The sequence below is a fragment of the Setaria italica genome, chromosome VII, assembly GCF_000263155.2.
Source record: "Setaria italica strain Yugu1 chromosome VII, Setaria_italica_v2.0, whole genome shotgun sequence".
Lineage (NCBI taxonomy): Eukaryota > Viridiplantae > Streptophyta > Magnoliopsida > Poales > Poaceae > Setaria > Setaria italica.
Window position 1 is genome coordinate 19,610,543 of NC_028456.1, and position 19,701 is coordinate 19,630,243.

Below are 19,701 nucleotides of genomic sequence, written 5' to 3' on the forward strand. Positions count from 1 at the left end.
GTAGAAGAAAACACAGCCTACATGCTCCCTATCATTGGCATGCAATTGCTGCTAAAAACAAAAGGCTCCCTACCTACTATCAGCAACCTCTCTCATTTGTTTAGGCCACGCTTGTCGGATCGAAGGTTCTTGCATGCTCATTTTCCACCACGCCATTGCCATCTGTAAGTAACATGATGCAGTTCCCAATGGGTGACATGATCAATTCATCAAGCACTAAGAGGGGGAAAAAATCACCACACGCTTGGTGCCGATACCTGCAGTCTCCTCTCGATCATTTCGATCTCTCGCACGCATGCATGGGCCAGCAGCCGGCTCTCAATTCCAGCCGGTACCTCTCGAGCAACTCAACATGCTCGAAGCTGGTGATCTGTGTGGGAATCCCAGGGTGACAGTGTGGTCACTGCTTCTATACGAGCTTGATGGGCTAGAGACAAGGAACTAGTCAACTTTGCATGTGCAGACGGGGCATCATTATCCTTGTGAATCCGCAACCGTAGTTTCTTAACTCCACTCGATCATCATTTGGAAGCTCTGCCCTGAAGAATTGTTATAAAACACTGTGTCGTTTGTTAAGTCAGACTCTCAGGGGCGTGTCTTCTCTTCTGTTCCCCATGCTTCAAATCTGCTTCCCATAATTCGGCACCATCAGAGGAACAAACCTAATTACCTTCATAACTAGTGGGTGACTAAGTGCAATGATTAAAGTACATGAATGCATTTTTCTATGGGTTTGCATTCTCTGCAATCCACTTGTGCTGAACAAACTGAATTTCAATGGGGAAATTAGTTGCAGCACACTAAGCTACCAAATTATACGACTCCATCTTAATTAAAATGCCAACATCCACAGCATTTTTTTGGCAAAACAACACACACAATTATTAATGTACTTTATCAGCTGCTGGATGCTGCTAGGACGTTGTCTCTTTTTTTTCCGACTCAATTTCAAATGCAGGCAACAACAGAGACATGCGGCTTTTGCTCCACCCACATAACCTGATGAAAAACAACTAAACTTTCAGCAGGAAGAACATCACTATAAGAGAACAAGAAGGTGGCATCCAAAACGCAGCCAAAAACATGGAAGAAAAGATCTAAAAGCTTAACGGCCGTGCATGTTGGCATTTGTCGGCTTATAATTGCCTGAAACCTTGCTATCCTTTTGCCAAGGGAACAGGTCATTAGGCCCTGAAAAGCGCCAGCACTGCCCCTCTTTGAGGCTTTGAGCACGTAGCCGTAGGATCCATCAACTTTCTCTGTGGAACCAAGTGGCCCGTTGTATATTCCAGCCTAGCTTTTCTTGTCCTAAGGAACAGGGAAAGCCTCGCAGGGGACATCAGGGACCATCAGTAGGGTTCATGGCCATTTTGCCCCTCAAATCCTATTCATCTTCAAAGCAACATATAGCCGTATACTCTAGCGGCAGAAACAGAGAAAAGCCATGCCGGCCTGGACCGTCGGTTGCTCGATCCGACGGCCCTGGACACCCGTAGGCTGCAACCTCTCACACGTGCACAACTCCCACTCGACACGAACTTAAAAAACAGACAAAGCTTTCTCCCTCAAAAGCAGCAATGGCGAACGCGTATATAATTAGGCGATAAAGCATGGCTTTTCCTCTCATCTTGAGAACGACGAAGACACGCTCGCGCGCGTGGAGGCTGAAGAGCTCGATCGTCTCGAGGGGACTGCGAGCATGGCCACTGTGGCGTTGGGCCTGACGGCAGGAACAGGACAAGGGGGTGGCGAGTATGCCTTGTTTAATGGTAATCTCCCTGGGAAGAGGCCAAGGGAGAGATTTTTCTATGGGACGTTTCAAATTTTGTCACAATGCCCAACCGGCCCTGTGACCGTCTCTGTCAGGGCAAGGATCTCTCCAATATCTCTCTGATGGTCCGTCTTAATCTTTCACTTGTTCAGAGATGCTCAGGATGTGTCCATGGCTCCATGCATGAATGATGAATACATCACCTGATACATGCATCCATGATCCATGGTGTACTTGAGCATGGTTTCTTCTGTTCTTCAGAAGTTCTTCAGATAGATGAATGTCATGTTGCTAGTTTTTGCTTACCGGACTTGCAGGACAGCAGCAAGCGAGAGCAGGGCCATAAGTGTGAGACGTGACATCTTTACACCTGCCACCTTGCATCCATTCAATAGCTTGCAGATTGTGCCAGGCAGGCAGGCGCCCTGTAGATTTTTGCATCTGTCTTTTTTTTAATTGAAATCGGGCAGAGAACAGTACACAGTACTGCAGCAATTCAGGAAATATTGAATGTGGGATTCAGGGAGTGGCAGCTTGAAGCGGAGAAATCCACAGGGTGCATTGTAAATGCTCCAGGGAGATGAACAACAACCCACAGGTCAAAATAGGACCAATGCCCACAAGACCTGTATACAACAGAACATTGTTTTGACCAGCACAGCTGTTTAGATTTTGTGCTGTTCCTCAAATATATATTTTTAAGAAAAAACTGTAATGCTTCATGCTAGCAGAAAGCCAGAAAACAGCTTAGGCTCAAAAATAGTTTAGAAATGCAGCTTTGGGGCATAATAAAAAAGTGCATAAAAAAGGTAAAGAAAGCTGTTGATCAGAACCAGAGAGCAACGAACTATGGACATGACGAGCACACCCTATCTTTGCAACAAACATGTGTATCTGGTATCTCAGAGAAAAGGTCGAAAAGTTATGTAGAACAGCACATAACTTTCTGCCAAGAATTAACTACTCTACTCTGGAGCACTGTCAATCTGGCGCGCAAGCAGGAAAAAGTCACTATGAAGTTGAAAAAAGCTAACAACAAGCAGGTCGTTCTGACCTCAGGGTGAACAGAGGCGAGCTGCGAGCAGATAACCTCGGCTGCTTCAAAAGTTTCGAAGATATGTTAGGCTGCTTTTTGATTACTTAAAACTAACTATTAGACACTAATATTAGCTAAGGTCTCGTCAGAAACCTAACTAATAGGTCAGCGATAGTCTAGATACATAAGTAAAATGCCAACAATCTACAATTTGGGACGTATTTTCCTCGCTAACACATTTAGTAGTTAGCTTTAAGGGATTTAAACAGCTTCGTTCTCCTCGTGTGAAAATAATTCATCCCTCAGGTACCGAGTCAACCATTTAAACCCCTAAATTTCTTCGTTGGGTCAAAGTGTCAAACTACTCCCTAATATGATGTGGCATCATAAATTGGTTCATCCGGCGTTCATATATTTTCTTTATTTTATTATCTTTTACGACTTGGTGACCAATTTAACTGGATTTAAAGGACCTTACTTTTTTCTTCTTTGGCCGGCCGATTAGGCATTTTCACTCTAAGAGGAATTGCATAGATTAGAGAGACTTAAGGTGTGTTTGGTTGGGCTGTGGCTTTTGGAAAACTTGCTGTGGGCTGTAGAAAAGCAGTTGTGAGAAATGATTAGAGCAGTTGCGAAACTGTAGGCTGTGTAAGAAATATCTGTAATGCCCCTAAAGGTCTGTGGGTGTGTTTATATGCAAATTGCTCGTAACAAAATAATATATTCACTAATTCGCATGTAAATGACTATTTTAGAAAGGAAAAAAATTATATGTTCTTCATCCATCAAAGTGATTGGTCTACATAAATAGAACAATATCCATCAAAAGGTTTATACATTGATGCCATCCCTCAACGTTACTATCCTCCTCTCGCACTAACCAAAGCATCAGCTATCCTAATACGAATGAATACTAATACAAATGGTATTCATGGTATCCTTATTCTTCACATCATCACTCTCATCTCCTTGTGTTTGTCTCGTACCACTTGTATGTTGTACCAAGTACTCCTCATGAATATCATATCTCTCGAACTCCTTATCACCCATTCTTCAACCAACCAAAAATATTATTTGATTCAATTCATATGACTAATGAAAGATACTGTGACATCAATAAATTATAAGAACTAAAACAAAAGTGCTATGAAGAACAAGCAATCAGTATGTAGTGTTCTGACCCATTTGTTCAAGTATGCAACATTGACTTCATTTTATCTGTGCGCAGATAGATGCAACTTTTGCTAGATAGATAGATGGACAGTAGCTGCAAGTGCTCTTTAGTTCATCAGTAGGTGTGTCAGCAGCTCGTGCTTTTAACTTCAAAATTGTGAATTGTCCCTTTCATGCTACAGATCAAATGATTAGCCAATCAAGATTGCACTAGTGATTTACTTGAGCTTTGCTTTGCGACAGTAGTTCAAGATTGCACTAGTTACTAGAATTGAGTGCCATCAAACAAAATAATCAATGAGTTGAAATCAAATGTCTAAAGTGCAGATTCAAATTTAGAAGTGGCAGCGCACATATCATTGAGCAAATACCAATTCTTTTTTACCAGTCATAGTGTTCTGACCCATTTGTGAAAATCCAACCAAGTGAGGCCAATTGCTAGGGCATGAACACATCAAACATGAGCAGATCAGAAAAAGGGATTCAAATCTCGGGTGGGGCGGCCGGCGGGGTGCGAAGGGCGGCGGCCGGGGGTGGGGTGCGGCGGGCGGTCGGGGGCAGTGGGCCGGCGATCGGGGTCGGCGGGTGGTGGACCGGCGACCGGGGGTGGCGGGCGACGGGACGCCGGGGGCGGCGTGCGAAGGAGGCTAACGGTTATGCGTGGAGGAACGGACGGAGGACTACGCGTCGGGAAAAATAGATCGGGGGAGAAAAACGAACCGTTACCTTCATAACCAGTAGCAGGTGGGTAATTTTTTATCCCAAAAGTTCTTGAAAGCAGGGAGAAGATGCTTTTGATTTTGTACTAGAGCAAAAACAGCTTTTGGACAAAAGCACATAGAGCAAAAGCAAAAGCAAGTTGAAAAGTCCAACCAAAGGCACCCTTAGATCTTGTTTATCTCCCACTTCAGATCATGTAATTGTGGAGGAGGTAGCTTATTAGATTGTAATATTATGGTTTGTGGATTGTTATAATATGAGATTTGTTTGTTTACAATCTGAGGAATATGCTATAGGACACATCGATGTGTGGTTGTATTGCTTAACAAAAGAGGACGTATTGGTGTAGTTATTCGATTCATGTAATATTTGAAATGTGACTTGCCATGCTAACATTGCACACCACATCATATCAGAAACTAGTTTATTGGAAAGAAAATGTTCAAGGACTTGAGCTACCAGTTTAATAGTTCAGAAATGAAAGTGAGCTTCGTGAAAAATTGAGGACTAAACTTTGCATTATTTTTATTTTTAGAAAAGTTACCACTCTATCTGTCTTTAGATATAAGCATTTCTAACTATGAATTTGGACAGATATTTGTCCAGATGCATAGTCAGAAATGCTATTATATATGTGGGCTGTGACTGTGAGAGTATGGTATAAAGTGTATTCTATATTTTCTCCTAATCTCTTTTCATTTTGCCACTCCAATTTTAGGGTGTGCATGAGCAGCGAAGAGTGAGAAAGTGTGTATAAAGTGCAAAATGCGGAATATGCACCATAACCGTCATAAAAGAATTTCAGACGATGAAAAAAAAAACTTGTTTGATGTGGTCTTGTATTGGGGCAGTAGACCATTCAACAGCAGTATTCATTTCCTTTTACTGAAACCTCTCCAACCCCCACAGTAAATGAGCATGACGAAGAAGAAAGAACTCCCTCTCGTCTCCTCCTCCTCTCTCTATAAAACAAGCGAAGCAAGCGAACAGAGCAGACCGGCAAGAACAGCTCCCGCCGGCCAGTCAAGAGCGGCGCAATGCCTCCTTCCCTGCACCCTCCCCACCCCCACTCCCACAAGCTCAAGCGGCGCAGCCACCCGGCCGCCATGGCCAAGAAGGGCCTGGTCGCCATCCTCTACAAGTTCCGCGACGTGCACCGCCCGCCGTCGTCGCCGCCCTCACCCTCGCCGTCGCCGTCGACCCCGTCCGCGCACTACGCCCAGCGCTGCTACCCGCCACCGCCGTCCGCGTGGCCGTGGCCGTCGTGCCGGCACCCGCGCACCAGCTCGTTCCGCGGGCCCAAGGACGCCGCCGCCGCCGCCGCCATGTTCCGGACCGCCAACACCGTCTACGACACGGCCTCGGAGCAGTTCCTCCGGCGCTCGTCCATAGACGAGGCGGCGTGCATCGACCAGAGCCCCCTGGCGTTGCCCGAGGAGGCCGCCGCGGCGGAGCAGGTGGAAGAGGAGGAGAAGGAGATGCAGCTGCGCGAGACGGCCGTCGTGCGCGGCGTGCGGTCGGAGCGGCTGTTCTTCGAGCCGGCCGGCGCGGAGTTCTTGCCCAAGCAGGTAACACATTTTGCATGCCTTGTGTGATGTCCGACGAGAAGGCACCATTCGAATCGGTTCTAACGCGAGTGTGGTTTCAGGAGGCGGCGCCGGCGAGAGGCAAGAACGAGGCGGCCGCCGTGGTGCGCGTCAAGGACGAGGAGTCAGCGACCGCAGCGGCACCCGACAAGAACGAGTCGGCGGCGGAGGTGAAGGGCGTCGCGGTGGTGGTGACGGTGGAGTCGAAGGATCCCTACCGCGACTTCCGGGCGTCGATGGCGGAGATGGTGGCGGCGCACGGGCTGCGGGACTGGGAGGCCCTGGAGGAGCTCCTGGCGTGGTACCTCAAGCTGAACGCCAAGGGCGTCCACGCCGCCATCGTCGGCGCGTTCATCGACCTTCTCGTGAGCATGCAGCCGCAGGCGGCGGCGTCCCCGATGCCGAGCCCGCCGTCGCTGCCGTCGCCGTCGCCCTCGTCGTCGTGCATCACGTTCGAGGAGTACTCGTCGGCGACCTTTGACGAGGAAGAAGGCAAGAGCTGAGCTGAGGCTGAGGAGTTCAGTTTTTTTTTTTTTTAAAAAAAAAAAAGTTCTGGTCTCGTTCAGAGATGGCAGTTTTTGTGAAATATTCTGTGTGCCTGTGGAGGAATGGAAGGTGAGGCCTGAATGTAGCCATGGATGTATGTACAGTTGCTAAAACTAGTTGATGCTGACCATCAGAGTAGATTAATGCCTAAACAACTACTAATCGATAGTTTTTTATTTTGCATTTTTATTTGTCCTTTTGATGCCTGCCCCGTGTGTTGGACTAGACTAACTCTGAAGCATGTTCCCTCTATGTGCCTGTTGCTGGTAGCAGCTGTTGTTTGGCTGATTTTCTTAACAATTTTCATGGCATTTGAGCACAACTCGGCTCAAGTTACTTGTGTGAAGATCCAAACAAAAGTTGAGTCAAACATTAGCCTAAAGCCTTGCAGTGAGCATTTAGCACTGTTGGTGTTTTCACCAACATGTCATAATTTTGAGATGCTTGCAGCCCTTCAATGCGTCAGCAGGTCTCCGATCCGGACATTGTAGTCTCACACTCAGCTGTTGCGTCCATTCTGATTCACTGCCCTTGTATATATGAGTGAATGAAGGCAACCATTGTTTGATTGAACCCATGGTTGCGACAGCTGTTGTCTTAGTCTAAGACTGGTTTTGCTAGTGTGATTTTCAAATGACATTCTTAGGAAGAGAAATGTTGCGTATTGTAGCAATTGTCTACCGGGGTCTTTTGGCAAGAGCCACCTTCATTTCCAGGCTTGAGAACGTGTATTTGGATCCATCTTTGGATCAATCCCAGCTAGAGCTATCCCGAAAATTTAAGCTCTAATTGGGTGAGCCAGCTACCGGCCGGATAATGTTACCTAGGAAATTATTAGCTGGAAATAGCTAGGTCATATTCAAATTAATTAGAGTTAAAATTAGCTGGATAGCTTTAACTCGAGCAATGTATAAAATAGCGGGCTATGAGATTTAGCGTAGAGTTGTGCTCAACAGCTTATAGCCTGCTAATTAGTACAACGCTATTGTAGCGGCAGCTAGCATCAACCGTTATAGCTTCGCTATAGCCCGCTATTTCGTACATTGAACTCGAGTGGACTCAAAGTTCCAAATGCCCTTAGAAGAAGACTCTAAGCTGTAGATCAATCCGATGGTAGTGGTAAACATGAGGTCGAGGAATGCCACTAGCCATGGGTGCTGGAGATCAACCGGCTCCGACTATCAAATAGCTAGGGCAGGAAGAGTATAAAGATCTGTCTATACCTCACATTTGAGATTTAGCTATCTCCCAATAACTATTCCTTTGCCCTCCGATTGCCAATCAATGGTTCAGATCCGCTGCTCTACCTCCACCCCTTCTTATCTTCTTTCCTGAACCGTTCCGTCATCCGTCTCCTCCAACGATGCCTCTTTCCTCCGTCTCTCCCGCCGCACCCTGCCTCCCTTCTGGCTCCGGCGGGCTCCGCCGCCTCTCACGAGCCGCTCCCACCTCCCCGTTCCGGTGGCCTTTGCCCCCGCGTCCTTCTTCTTCCTCCCTCTCCAAAGCTCCCCTGCCTCCTGTTGGCTCCGGCGGCCTTCGCCGCCTCCGCCGACGAATTGCCGCCGGCGCTAATCTCTTGGAGCTTAACGCCCTCGCCGCCTCCACTGCCCGGCTCCGGCGGCGCCCACACCGCCGCCGTCTCTTCCACCTCCACCGCCAGCCGGCGAGCTTCCCCGGAGCTTCCTCTACCGCTGGGCATGGAGGTAACCACCCAACCCCGAAAACCCCAAAATCCTAACCCCGAATCCCTATCCTTAATTCAAGTTCAAATATAAAGTTTGGATGATGGAGAGATAACTAAAAATCAAACGTTTGAGGAGTAAATCTGTATAACAATTGCCAGTGTAGTTGATACGGTGGCAAGTGCTTCATAGTGTTGGGTTTTACTCCGAGTTGAGTTGGGTGAGGGTGGCGCTCGATAGACCGAGCCTACTGAATACTAGTCAATAAATAAGGCCTTGCCCCCACGTCGTCAGCGGCAGTCCCTTTCGGTGCCGGGCTTGCCTTGAATGCGTGGAAGACGCGTACAGGGGGCCCATGAATCTGTAGCTGCTTATCATGACGTGACAATCTCGCAGGACATGGCGCGCGAGCGAGCAATACCAGCTCCAGCTAGGCGAGGTCCCAGCTGTTCTCTTCCGATCCACGGCGAACTGTGCCAGTCGAGTTCGACTCTCGTGCTGACCGGCCTCCGAGACCGAGAGTTACATGTGTGAAAATTTCCATCGAGCAGAATGACCGTGTGCCGTATAGTTCAGGAAGTCTAAGATCACTCTTAAACCAAAAGTGCACCTGCAACTAAGAAGCTCTGTTAATTTGTAGCCCACATTCCACAATTCCACGTAAAATTTCCGGACGTTTACTGGCATTAGACCACCAGTGCAGCTATCCTTCCAAGTAACCTTCCTCCCGTGGGGCCCTGAAGAGCCAAGCTTCCTAGCCTAGCTACGGAGACAGGCTACTACTGACCCAGAGATGCTTGCACGATTGGAGTCACAGGCTCACAAGCCAGCCGGTTGCGTCCCCTTCCTGTTCACGCAAGGCGTGCCTGCAACAACACAAGAAAGAAACCGGAGACGCTCACGATGATCGACGAAGCTCCATACAAAATTCAAGGACGGGCTGGCTATCCGCCGAGGCGCCGATCACCTCCGACCGGCCGGCCGGGCTTCTCCGCCTCCGTTCATCGGTGGGCGCGCCGCCGGCCTTGGCGGCAACAGCGACCGCACCGTTCGTGGTCCTTTGCCGTAGGCAACGTCGAGATCGCGCGAGCACCTAACGTAACCAACTGTGTACCCCGCCCCCATCCGTTTGATGCGTACGTGCCATGGCGTGAACGCGTGATGGTACGCATGGATCTATACTACACAGGCTCCACCATCAGAATTGCTGCTGCTGATGGAGATGAACAGGTACAGTCAAACCAGGCCCATTATCAGATCCCAGGCCCAGATGTTGGTGCACGTGTGCACAAAAGTGAAAGATCCAGGGATGGGTTGGGTTGTAACATGGGTTTCTTCTTGCAAAACGAGCAATGTTCTGAAGTTATATTTCACCGATCCTGTGGATGCAGGCTCAACAGTTTGTTTGGTTAAACTTCGCGTAGGAGGGGTTGATCTCTCTGGGATTTATCGCCTTATAATAACTTTCCTAATACGAAGAGTACTAACAACTTTACAGGGAGGCCACTATGGTAGAGTCAAGGATTGGATCCATCAATTCAGATTCCAGGACAGCAGGGACTTGTTTAGTTGCTAAAATTGGGAGTGCCAAAATTACTGTGCTGGCACTGTAGCACATTGTAGCGTTTCGTTTGTATTTATGAATTATTGTCCAAACATTGACTAATTAGGCTCAAAAGATTCGTCTCGCAAAGTACAACAAAACTGTGCAATTAGTTTTTAATTTCATCTACATTTAGTACTCCATGCATGTACCGCAAGTTTGATGTGATGGGGAATCTTCTTTTTGCATAGTGTCAAAGTTGGGAGTTGGGGGTGAAGTAAACAAGGGTTAGGATTTGCTTTGTTTGGTCTTTGCTGTTGTCTTTACTGCAGTGCTGTCTTTGCTACTGAAGAAAAAAGAACATAAATCTTTTCTTCGGTACCCCTCCGTTCCAAATTGTAGGTCGTTTTGACTTTTCTACATTCATACATATTATTATGTACTTAGACAGACACTATATCTAGATGCATAATAATATCTATGAATTAAAAAAGCTAAAATAACCTACAATTTGAAACAGAGGGAATACCAGTGAGAAAAAGTAGAGGACGCTGAACTCGGAGTCTCTGAGCACAAAGCCACAAACTCATGGATAAGGATTCAGAGGTGCATATACTTGGACCACTACAGAAACTCTCTCTTGCCAGGGAACGCAAATCAGTACTGTACACAAACTAAAATTGTAACAAGATGTGATCGTACAACTACATAAACATCAAATCTCATCAAGATCTTGCCTGCTGAAAAGAAAAAAGCTTAAAGAGCAGTGCCTCCTCTGCTGTTGGTTCAAATGTAATGCTCTTGATATTAATTCGATCATTAATCAGAAAGCACCTGAAAACTTCTCACAAAATAAAATGTCCCCGCACTTAATATGAACAGTTCATATCCGAACGGATAGAGTGGGTCATGACTGACTACATAGAGAAGATACCGTTACTGTATGACTCTCCTTGTTACTCACTAACTCAGACCTCACTTTTAGTTTTTGGTGGGTTTTATGTCACATCACACCAAATGGCACCAAATTATGCCTAAATTATTGACCCCCCTATTTTGTTTAAGTTTCTGCTTTGCACACACCCAACTCAGCTTTCCCTTTTTTTAACAAAAAAAAACTCAGCTTTCCCTTTAGTATATTCACAAAGCATCCCTTGATCCACAACTAATCATGTGTCCTAGATCCAAAAGGCAGTAAAGCCCCAACTGATGCCCCCACCCATCATTGGCCATCTAATGCAACTGCAAGGGCAAATCCGTAATTCTTCCGCCCCAGGACCAGAGAGATGGAGATCCTGCCGGTGCCGGAGCCGCTGAGCTAACCACCGGCCGGCACTTGTCTCATCGCCTCTAACTTTGCAGGTAAGCAAGTCATCAGACACCAAACAGGTCATCTAGGCAAGGCGGTTAGGCCATCGTCTTGGGCGCCCAAGAAGCAAGAACTCAAGAGAACTCAGACAGACCTCGCCCCCCTCCTCCTCTTCCTGCGGTGAATTCCCCGCTGGCTTCGAGATGTCGACGGAACTCCTGACGAAATTCCTCACGTGAGTGCCCCTTCCATCCCTGTTCCGGGCCGTTCTTGCCTGAAATTTGGTGGAATTTCTCGACGCCGTGCGGTGCTTCCTATTGTGTTTGGTCCCTGTTCCTGGAAGAAGAGGGCTGTGCATGGCTCATCTGCTTATTGTGTGGCTGCAGGTTGTTGTTCGGATACGCGATGCCGGCGCTGGAGTGCTTCAAGGCGATCGAGCAGCGGCCCGGCCGGGCTGACCAGCTCCGGTTCTGGTGCGAGTATTGGTAATGATTCAGAAGCCTGTATCTCTGGGTAATTGATCCATTTTAGCTTCTGCGATTTGCTTAATTGGTGGTTGGGAGTAATTCGAATTCGATATAAAACTAATAGAGAGAATTGGATCTGGCAGCAAACCTAGTGCCTGTCCAGAAAAGGGGATTGATTTCTATCTAGTAGGTACAGTGTTGTTTCGCTTGGTGTGAATTCAGTAGCAGATTCTTTTTTTCTTCTGAGAAGAAGGAACATGTAGGCTGTAGCAATTTCATTTCATATGGGAATGGGATGCAGAACCACAAGATCTTCATTTTATCTGCTAAAACTTTTGGGGTGGTTGACTTAGGTCTTAGGATGATAAACTGAAAGTCTGACCTGACATACTGTGATGTGCTTGGAGATTTTGGTCTTGCTAAGTTTGACGAGTTTCATCAACCTTGCAGGATTATCCTAGTCCTCCTGGTCATGTTCGACGAAATTGCCGGTGTTCTGATTTCCAAGTAATCACCAAAACACCAACCATACCTTCATTAAGAAAATTGGTTGTGGTCTGACAATTCCCTCCATTCCAATAACAGGATTCCAATGTACTACGAGCTCAAGCTTGCCTTCCTCGTGTACCTGTGGTACCCAAAGACAAGGGTATGCACTAGAAACACATAACACTAACTGCAGTGCAGCAAGAAAGCCGTGGATGTGCATACCCGCAATCTGTTGATCTATGTCAGAATTATTTTTTGAACCATAGTGTGCCTTCCAATATAATTGACTGAATTCTGAAAAAAAAAATCATTCTGTTATGAACCAGGGAACAGACATCGTGTACGAGACGTTCCTCCAGCCACTGGTGATGCAGTACCAGCCCAACATCGAGGCGAGACTGCAGTACCTGCGCGCCAACGCTGGTGACATCCTTGTGTTCTACCTCAAGAACTTCACTGAGAGGGGCTACGACCTCTTCCTCCGGGCGCTTGACTATGTCCGGTCGCAGGCATCTAGAGGATCAAGAACAAGGGTAAAATAACTCCAACAGTTTGTTCATTCTCCTCTTCAGAGGTTATGACATTCAGTTGTTAATATGTGTGATTGTTTCTGGTGGTGGCGCAGAGTTTCTTCTCGTTCAGAGGTGACCGGGCTGAGAGGCCGAGCTTCACTGACGACTACGCAATTGGTGGTGAAAGAAGGGACGGTGGGAGGCACCGGCGACCACGTAGTGGCTACTAGCAGACCAAAATTTAGCAAGTGGATGTATAGCACAGAAATTGAAATGATTACTGGCATAGGCTTAGTTAGGAACAAGCAAATCATTGTGAAACAGATTGTAGGTGGATTATGAACAAAACTTGTAGGTTCGATCGGAAAAAATAGATTGCTTCTTGTAAATTTTGGGTTCACATTGTCAGCAACAATCGCTTCGCGTGCTTGTTGCAATGCTGCACACTGCAATGTGGTTGTTCTGCTCATTCCCTGTATTGTGCATAGTTATTGAAAGTCTTTTTTTATTCCAATAGGATTTACCGATACAGATCCAAACAGCTGTTGCAACCAAAGTTGTAAATAAATAAGTATTTTGTAACATATATAAATCTAAATAGACTTTCCTAATATGAGCTACTATATGTATACACATTCGACAGTGTGTCGAAACAAAAGGAAAGAGAATTCCAGCTAAGGTGGATCATGATAGATCATAACGACAACTAACTAGTACTAAGTAGTAACTAATTAGCCAATTAGTATCAGCTTTCGCCTTCCATCATCACATGACCACTATTCGAAAGACTTGATCCTCCTAGTTTTAAGATTTATGTCAACGACTAAAAGAAAAGAGCCAAACACTAATTTGGCCGCACCTGGTTGGCCTTGCTGATCATGAGGAGGTGACCGTACAACAGAAGATCCCCGCGATGAAGCTGAAGAAAGGGTGCACGTACTTCTTGACGAGACCGTGCATGGCGCTGCCCCGGCGAGTCCCCAGAGGCCCCGGCGACCGCTGCCGGCGGTGCCGCAGCCTGGGCGCCTGGGGTGCGTAGTACAGCCGCGACGCCGTCCTCACGAGCGGGTCGCTGATGCCGGCCTCGGGCGGCCTGCCGATGCCGTCCCGGAAAGCCGCGGTGCCGATCACGTCCTCGAAGCTCACGTAACCTACTGCCCCCTCCGCCGCCTCGTCACCTCCTTTCCTGTGCCGCGGCTTGCCACGGGGAAAGCCGCTGCCGCCACCTCCGATGGGAAGGAGGTCGCCGCAGGAGCGCCGCCGCGCCTCGCCCGGGCGGGCAATGCTGCCGCGCAGCTCCCCGCTGGAAGAGGATGAGCCGCCGCCGCCGCCGCCGCCGCCGCCTCCAATGGGAAGGAAGTCGCCGCAGGAACGTTGCCGCCGCACCTCGCCGCCGCGCAGCTCCCCACTGGAGGATGATCCGGTATCATCGTGGTTGTGGGTGATCAGGAGCGGCTGCGTGTTCTTCGCCATGGCTGCCGTCCATGCGACGCCGAGCGCAACGGGCGGCGAGAACGGATTAGATGGGTAGATGAGTATAGTTAGGGTATTGGAAAGTTGTTAGGAGACGCGTGTTTATATTTGGCGCTACAGGTGCGATCGACAGGTCTCCAGCCCCGCTACGACTAGCGTGGCCTCGACTCGGCAGCGCGGCGGGTGCCACCACTTCAGAATTGTTTTTCTCTTCTTCGACTTACGTCTTTTTATCTATCCATTTTAAATTGTAGATTGTTTTAGTTTTTTAGATTCATCTGACCTACAATATCTATCCATTTTAAATTGTAGATTGTTTTAATTTTTTAGATTCATCTGACCTACAATTTAAAATGAAGGAAATAATTTTTAAAGTGTGGTGCACATACGTAATCTTCTTTGATAATATCTTAGCGTGCTTGGCTGCTAGTCACAGCTCATCACAGTCGCATCTGCACCGCCGCCAAAACTTAGGCGTCAAAAAACGGCGCACGCTCCACGTGTAGATTTGAACATAGATGAGTTATATATGGACAAAACTTGTAGGTTCAACTAGAAACATAGATTGCTTCTTGTAAATTTTTTGTTCAAATTGTCAGTAACAATTTACTCCCACGATTCATGTGTTGAGTTATGAAAACGTTGTTGATTCCAACAGAATTATCCGATCCAAATAATGGTTGCATAAGCTGTAAATATGATTATTTCTTAAAAGAAAAGCCACCACGAGGTTTTAGCCTTAATCGTTTTGGCAGAAAAAAAAATAGAGCATGATGAAGTTACCGTCTAGTAGCTACTAGATTCTAGAGAAAGAAATACAACACACCCATTTAGCATATAAATCCAGTACACAATCTCACAATATATAATCTGGTCGTGCTGCTGCATGCATGCTGCCGATTCATGCTTCCGTCGATTGCTTCTAGTTGAATTTTTCTAAAACAAAAGTGCAGGAAGGATAGATCTATGGAAAACGAAAACTTGCTACCATGTGAATCATGACAATCAATCACTAAATAACTAGCAAATTAGCATTAGCTTTTGCCTATTTACAGACTTGATGTCATTAGCTTTTAAGATCTAATGCCAACTAAAGGAAGAATCAATAGCTAACTAGCCGAACCTAATCTGGGCTTCTGGCCCACTGATCGATTTGACTCGCTCATCACGAGGGGATCGCAGAATTTTTTTTTCTATTTTTTACTTTAGTATTTTGCAAAAATATATAGTCTAATAAAAAATTGCAAATCTATACCTATACCGCCGTTGACGGGAGGTGCACTGTAGCAACCTACCGCCGGTTCACAGTTGAACCGGTGGTAACTTTCCTTCTCTGGACAGTACATTTTCAAAACATCATAACTAAAATTATTTGAAAGTGTATGGCCCAGAGGAAGGAAGTTACCGCCGGTTCAACTGGTGGTAGGTTGCTACAGTACATCTTCTGCCGTTTCAAATAGCGGTATAGTTATAGATTTGCAATTTTTTTTGTTAGGATATATATTTTTGCAAAATACTAAAAAATATATATATAAAAAAAATTCGGGATCGCACAACAGAAGATGCCCGCGATAAAACCGAAGAAGGGGTGCACAGTACTTCTTGACCAACCCGTGCATGGCGCTGCCCCGGTGGGTCCCCAGCGGCCCCGGCGACCGCTGCCGCCGGGGTTGCAGCCGCCTGAACGCCTCGCACGCGTACAGCCGCGACGCCGACCTCACGAGCGGGTCGCTGATGGCGGCCTCGGGCGGCCGGCCGCTACTGTCCCGGAACGCCGCGGTGTCGCTCATGTCCTCAAAGCTCACGTAGCCTGGCGCCGTCTCGTAGCGCCGGAGGAACGTGTCGGCCTGCTCGTCGTCGCCTCCGCCTCCGCTAGCGTGCCGTGGCTTACCGCATGGGACGACACCGCCGGTGACGAGAGGAAGGATGTCGCCGTACGAGTGCCGCCACCGCGCCCCGGTCGAGACCGAGTGGCGCAGCTCCTCGCTGGAAGAGGAGCCATCCTCGGTGTCGTCGCTGTAGGTTTGCAGGCCTAGATGCGGCAGCAAGTAGGCTGCCCAGGCTTCCATCTGCGCGGAGGTGGCATGGGATGGGACACAGTCTGACGGCTGGAATCTGATTTTGTTAGGAAGGTTGTTAGGATCCGCATGACTGCATGAGGGGTTAATGCTGCTCTCGCTGTTGGGGAATGAGTCTTCGGTACCAACTCCAAGAAGCTACTAATCTTACTCTAGAAAAAAAAAAGAAAAAACTAACTCCAACGGTCCAACTAAAATCCTTAAAAATTTGGCGACGAAAAAAATACCCCCTCACCCCGCATATTTTTGCGACGCGCGGTGTTCCCCCAATCGCCCGAGCTCCGTTCCCATGCCCCCTTCCCGCTCTCTTTTTTTTGGCACGCTCCTCTCCCGACGGCTGGTTCCAGCGGTGGTGGCCATCTCCAGCCGGCGGCTGCCCTCCTCTTCCGGCACCGGCGCAGCCCTCCTCTTCCAGTTCTCCACTGACTTGGACCACGCGCTCTACCTGGACCGATTCGCCGCCGAGATCGAGCGCACCCTGCAGCCCGGCAGCATCGCTGTGCTCCACGTCGCCGTCCACCGCCGCCGGGACAAAGTACTCCGCCAACGACCTGAACAGATTTAGCTGATCAAATAGTCATTTTCATTTCTGAGAAGATCATGTTCCCTGCCCCTCTCCTCCCACACCGGAGTGCAGGTCTGGCGTGATGCCTTGAGGAAGAAAGATCTAAGATAAATAAAATCAACCATATTTGGCCATGACACAGATGGGTACCGAGATTAGCAATGAATTAAGACAAAGTGAACAGAACAATTACAACATTTGTAATGTGCCGTCACCCTCTGTTACTCGGAGGATGCGTCACTCGGAGGATGCAGGACGGCGCTGGACACGGTACTGGAGAAAACATCAACTGATCTTAATGGGCCCAATCTGATGACGTGGCCTGTTTTGAATTATTGAGGAGTAGTTTTTAGCGATCTGCTATGGCCTGGTATGTTTTTGGGAAAAAAAATTTTAGCATAGCCCCCAATATCTTTTTTTGCGGAAGAATTTTTTGGGGCACTCTTGGAGTTGCTCTAAATCCCCTTTAACCCGCTTTAGTACCGAGTCAAATAACTGGTACTAAAGCCCTTTAGTACCGGTTGTTTATACCAATCGGTACTAATTTAGGGACCCCACCCGGCTACCCCCGCGTCACTACCGGCCGCCCTTCCTCCTCGTCCCCGCCGGCCACCCTTCCTCCACGTCACCGCCGGCCGCCCTTCCTCCTCGTCAGCTGAGCCTGGTCCCGACCCTTATCCCTGCCGGCCCCGCGTCACCGTCAGCCGGCCTTCGTCTTCGTCACCGCCAGCCGCCCTTCCTCCTCATCGGCTGAGCTTGGTCCCAGTCCTCATCCCGACCGCCCTGCGTCATCGCCGGCCAACCTTCATCTTCGTCACCGTCGGCCGCCCTTTCTCCTCATCGGCCGAGCTTGGTCCCAACCCTCGTCCCTGCCGCCCCCGCATCACCGCCAGCCGCCCTTCGTCTTCATCACCGTCGGCCACCCTTCGTCTTTGTCACCGCCAGCCACCCTTCCTCCTCATCGGTCGACCCTGGTCCCAGCCCTCGTCCCTGCCGCCTCGCCTCCCCCGCGACCCCCTCGCCCAGCTAGCCGCCATCGCCCAGAGAGAGAGAGAGAGAAAGAGAGAGAGGTGAGGCCACGCACCTCGTCCTGCCGCGCCGCCACCCCTCAGATCCCGCCACCCCCACCGCGCCTCCGTGCTCTCCCACCGCGCCGGCCTGCAGATTCGCGCCGCGTTGCAGATCCCGCTGCTCCATACGCCATCGCCTGTTGCTGCTCCACACGCCATTACCCGCCACTCCACCTCTGCGCTCCCCCACCGCCGTGTTGTCACCTCACCTAGCCCCGCCGCCGCGCCTCACCGGCACCCCCGCCGCACCTCCGTGCTCTCCCACCGCACCGACCTACAGATCCGCGCCGCGCTGCATATCCCACTACTCCACGCGCCATCGCCCGTTGCTGCTCCACGCGTTGTCGCCCGCTGCTGCTCCATGCGCCGTCACCCGCCACTCCACCTTTGTGCTCCCCCACTGCCGTCCTGTCGCCTCACCTTGCCCCGCTGCCACTCCTCACCGGCGTCGTAGTGAGGGGTGCGCGGAGGGGATAGGGGAGAGGCAGCCATGAGAGGAGGGGAGGGGCGCCTGGAATGGGATCCAGTGAGGAGCGGATCGGGGAAAGAAGGGACCAGGGGAAGAGAAGGGATCGGGGGAGAAGGGAGAGAGAGGGAGGTCGTTCGGGAGAATTAAAGAGGGAGAGTCACGAGCAGATGGGGAGAGGAGCGGACGCGTGCGGACTTCAATCCAGTGAAGACCAAATTTCGGATCCCCACCCACCAATTAGTACTAGGTGTAGCTTCCACCCGGTACTAAAGGCTCTCAGGCACATTAGTACCGGTTGGAGGTTTCAATAGGTACTAATTTGTGCCATTTAGTACCGGTTGAAGCCTCCACCTGGTACTAAAGGGGGTTAGGGGGCTCCTCGGGGACTAGCTGTTAGGTCCGGTACTAATGCTCACATTAGTACCGGGCCAATAAACAACCGGTACTAAGGCTCGGGATGAATACTCAATTTTTCAGTAGTGGTTGTCTTGCGCACAAGTCGTGTCAAAATCAAACTCGGCTTTTTCAGCCCTCCGTTGATGATACGTTTGTGTTGTTTCGGCTTGTGTATTGGGAGCTCATATTATCTACCGGAAGATGGTTAAGTGATTGGATTATAAATCCCAGCAAGAGCTAGCTTCGCAGTTCCGTTCCCCTCCAAAGCCACCAAGGTCCAACTGATGATGGCCCATTCAACATTTCAACTGGAAAAATATTGGATAAAAAATGTTGACCAATATTTTTTTAAAAAAGTTGAATCTATATTTTTTTTAGAAATGTTGAACCTCAACATTTTTCAAGAAAATGTTAACCAACGTTTTCTTGAAAAAAGTTGAACCAACATTTTTTTAAAGAAAAGTTGACAGCATTTTTTGTAAAGAATTGTTTCAATACTTTTTAGAAAAAGTTCACCACCGGCCGCGCCTTCTTCTCCGGCGGCGGTGCGCGAAAGGCAGCGCGACCGGCGAGCCGGCACGAGGGCCGCGGCGGCAGGCGCATGGGTCGGGGCGGCGGCACACCGCAGGCAGGGGTCGGCGAGGGAAGCGGCAGGGCAGCACCGTGGCGCGGGACCCGCGTGGGGTGTGGCAGCACAGGCAGGGGTGGGAGGGAGCAGGGGAGGGAGGGAGTGAGGCTAGGGTTTAGGTGGTGGTGATTCAACGGGCGTGAATATTTGCACGAATCTCATGTACTTAAAAAAATATTTCAGTAGAT

General features: G+C 48.9%; 2 protein-coding genes across 2 annotated transcripts; both read left to right on the forward strand.

The window, feature by feature from the left end:
• The first annotated feature begins 5,696 nt into the window (after window positions 1–5,696).
• LOC101773173 (transcription repressor OFP13-like) lies at window positions 5,697–7,084 on the forward strand. Its single transcript, XM_004975530.2, has 2 exons — window positions 5,697–6,268; window positions 6,349–7,084. Exons 1-2 carry the CDS (start codon window positions 5,738–5,740, stop codon window positions 6,787–6,789), a joined length of 972 nt encoding a protein of 323 aa, XP_004975587.1. The 5' UTR covers window positions 5,697–5,737; the 3' UTR covers window positions 6,790–7,084.
• A 4,241-nt stretch (window positions 7,085–11,325) lies between these two features.
• LOC101773582 (putative HVA22-like protein g) lies at window positions 11,326–13,348 on the forward strand. Its single transcript, XM_004975531.2, has 6 exons — window positions 11,326–11,601; window positions 11,753–11,851; window positions 12,284–12,340; window positions 12,419–12,482; window positions 12,649–12,855; window positions 12,948–13,348. Exons 1-6 carry the CDS (start codon window positions 11,570–11,572, stop codon window positions 13,062–13,064), a joined length of 576 nt encoding a protein of 191 aa, XP_004975588.1. The 5' UTR covers window positions 11,326–11,569; the 3' UTR covers window positions 13,065–13,348.
• Window positions 13,349–19,701: the final 6,353 nt, after the last annotated feature.

Excerpts from the sequence above, each read along its gene's own strand:
- LOC101773582 (XM_004975531.2), top strand. The coding sequence starts at position 11,570 with ATGTCGACGGAACTCCTGACGAAATTCCTCAC. Across the intron at positions 12,483-12,648 it reads TGTGGTACCCAAAGACAAGG|GGAACAGACATCGTGTACGA; the intron begins GTATGCACTAGA and ends GTTATGAACCAG. Across the intron at positions 12,856-12,947 it reads CTAGAGGATCAAGAACAAGG|AGTTTCTTCTCGTTCAGAGG; the intron begins GTAAAATAACTC and ends GTGGTGGCGCAG.
- LOC101773173 (XM_004975530.2), top strand. The coding sequence starts at position 5,738 with ATGCCTCCTTCCCTGCACCCTCCCCACCCCCACTCCCACAAGCTCAAG. Across the intron at positions 6,269-6,348 it reads CGGAGTTCTTGCCCAAGCAG|GAGGCGGCGCCGGCGAGAGG; the intron begins GTAACACATTTT and ends GTGTGGTTTCAG.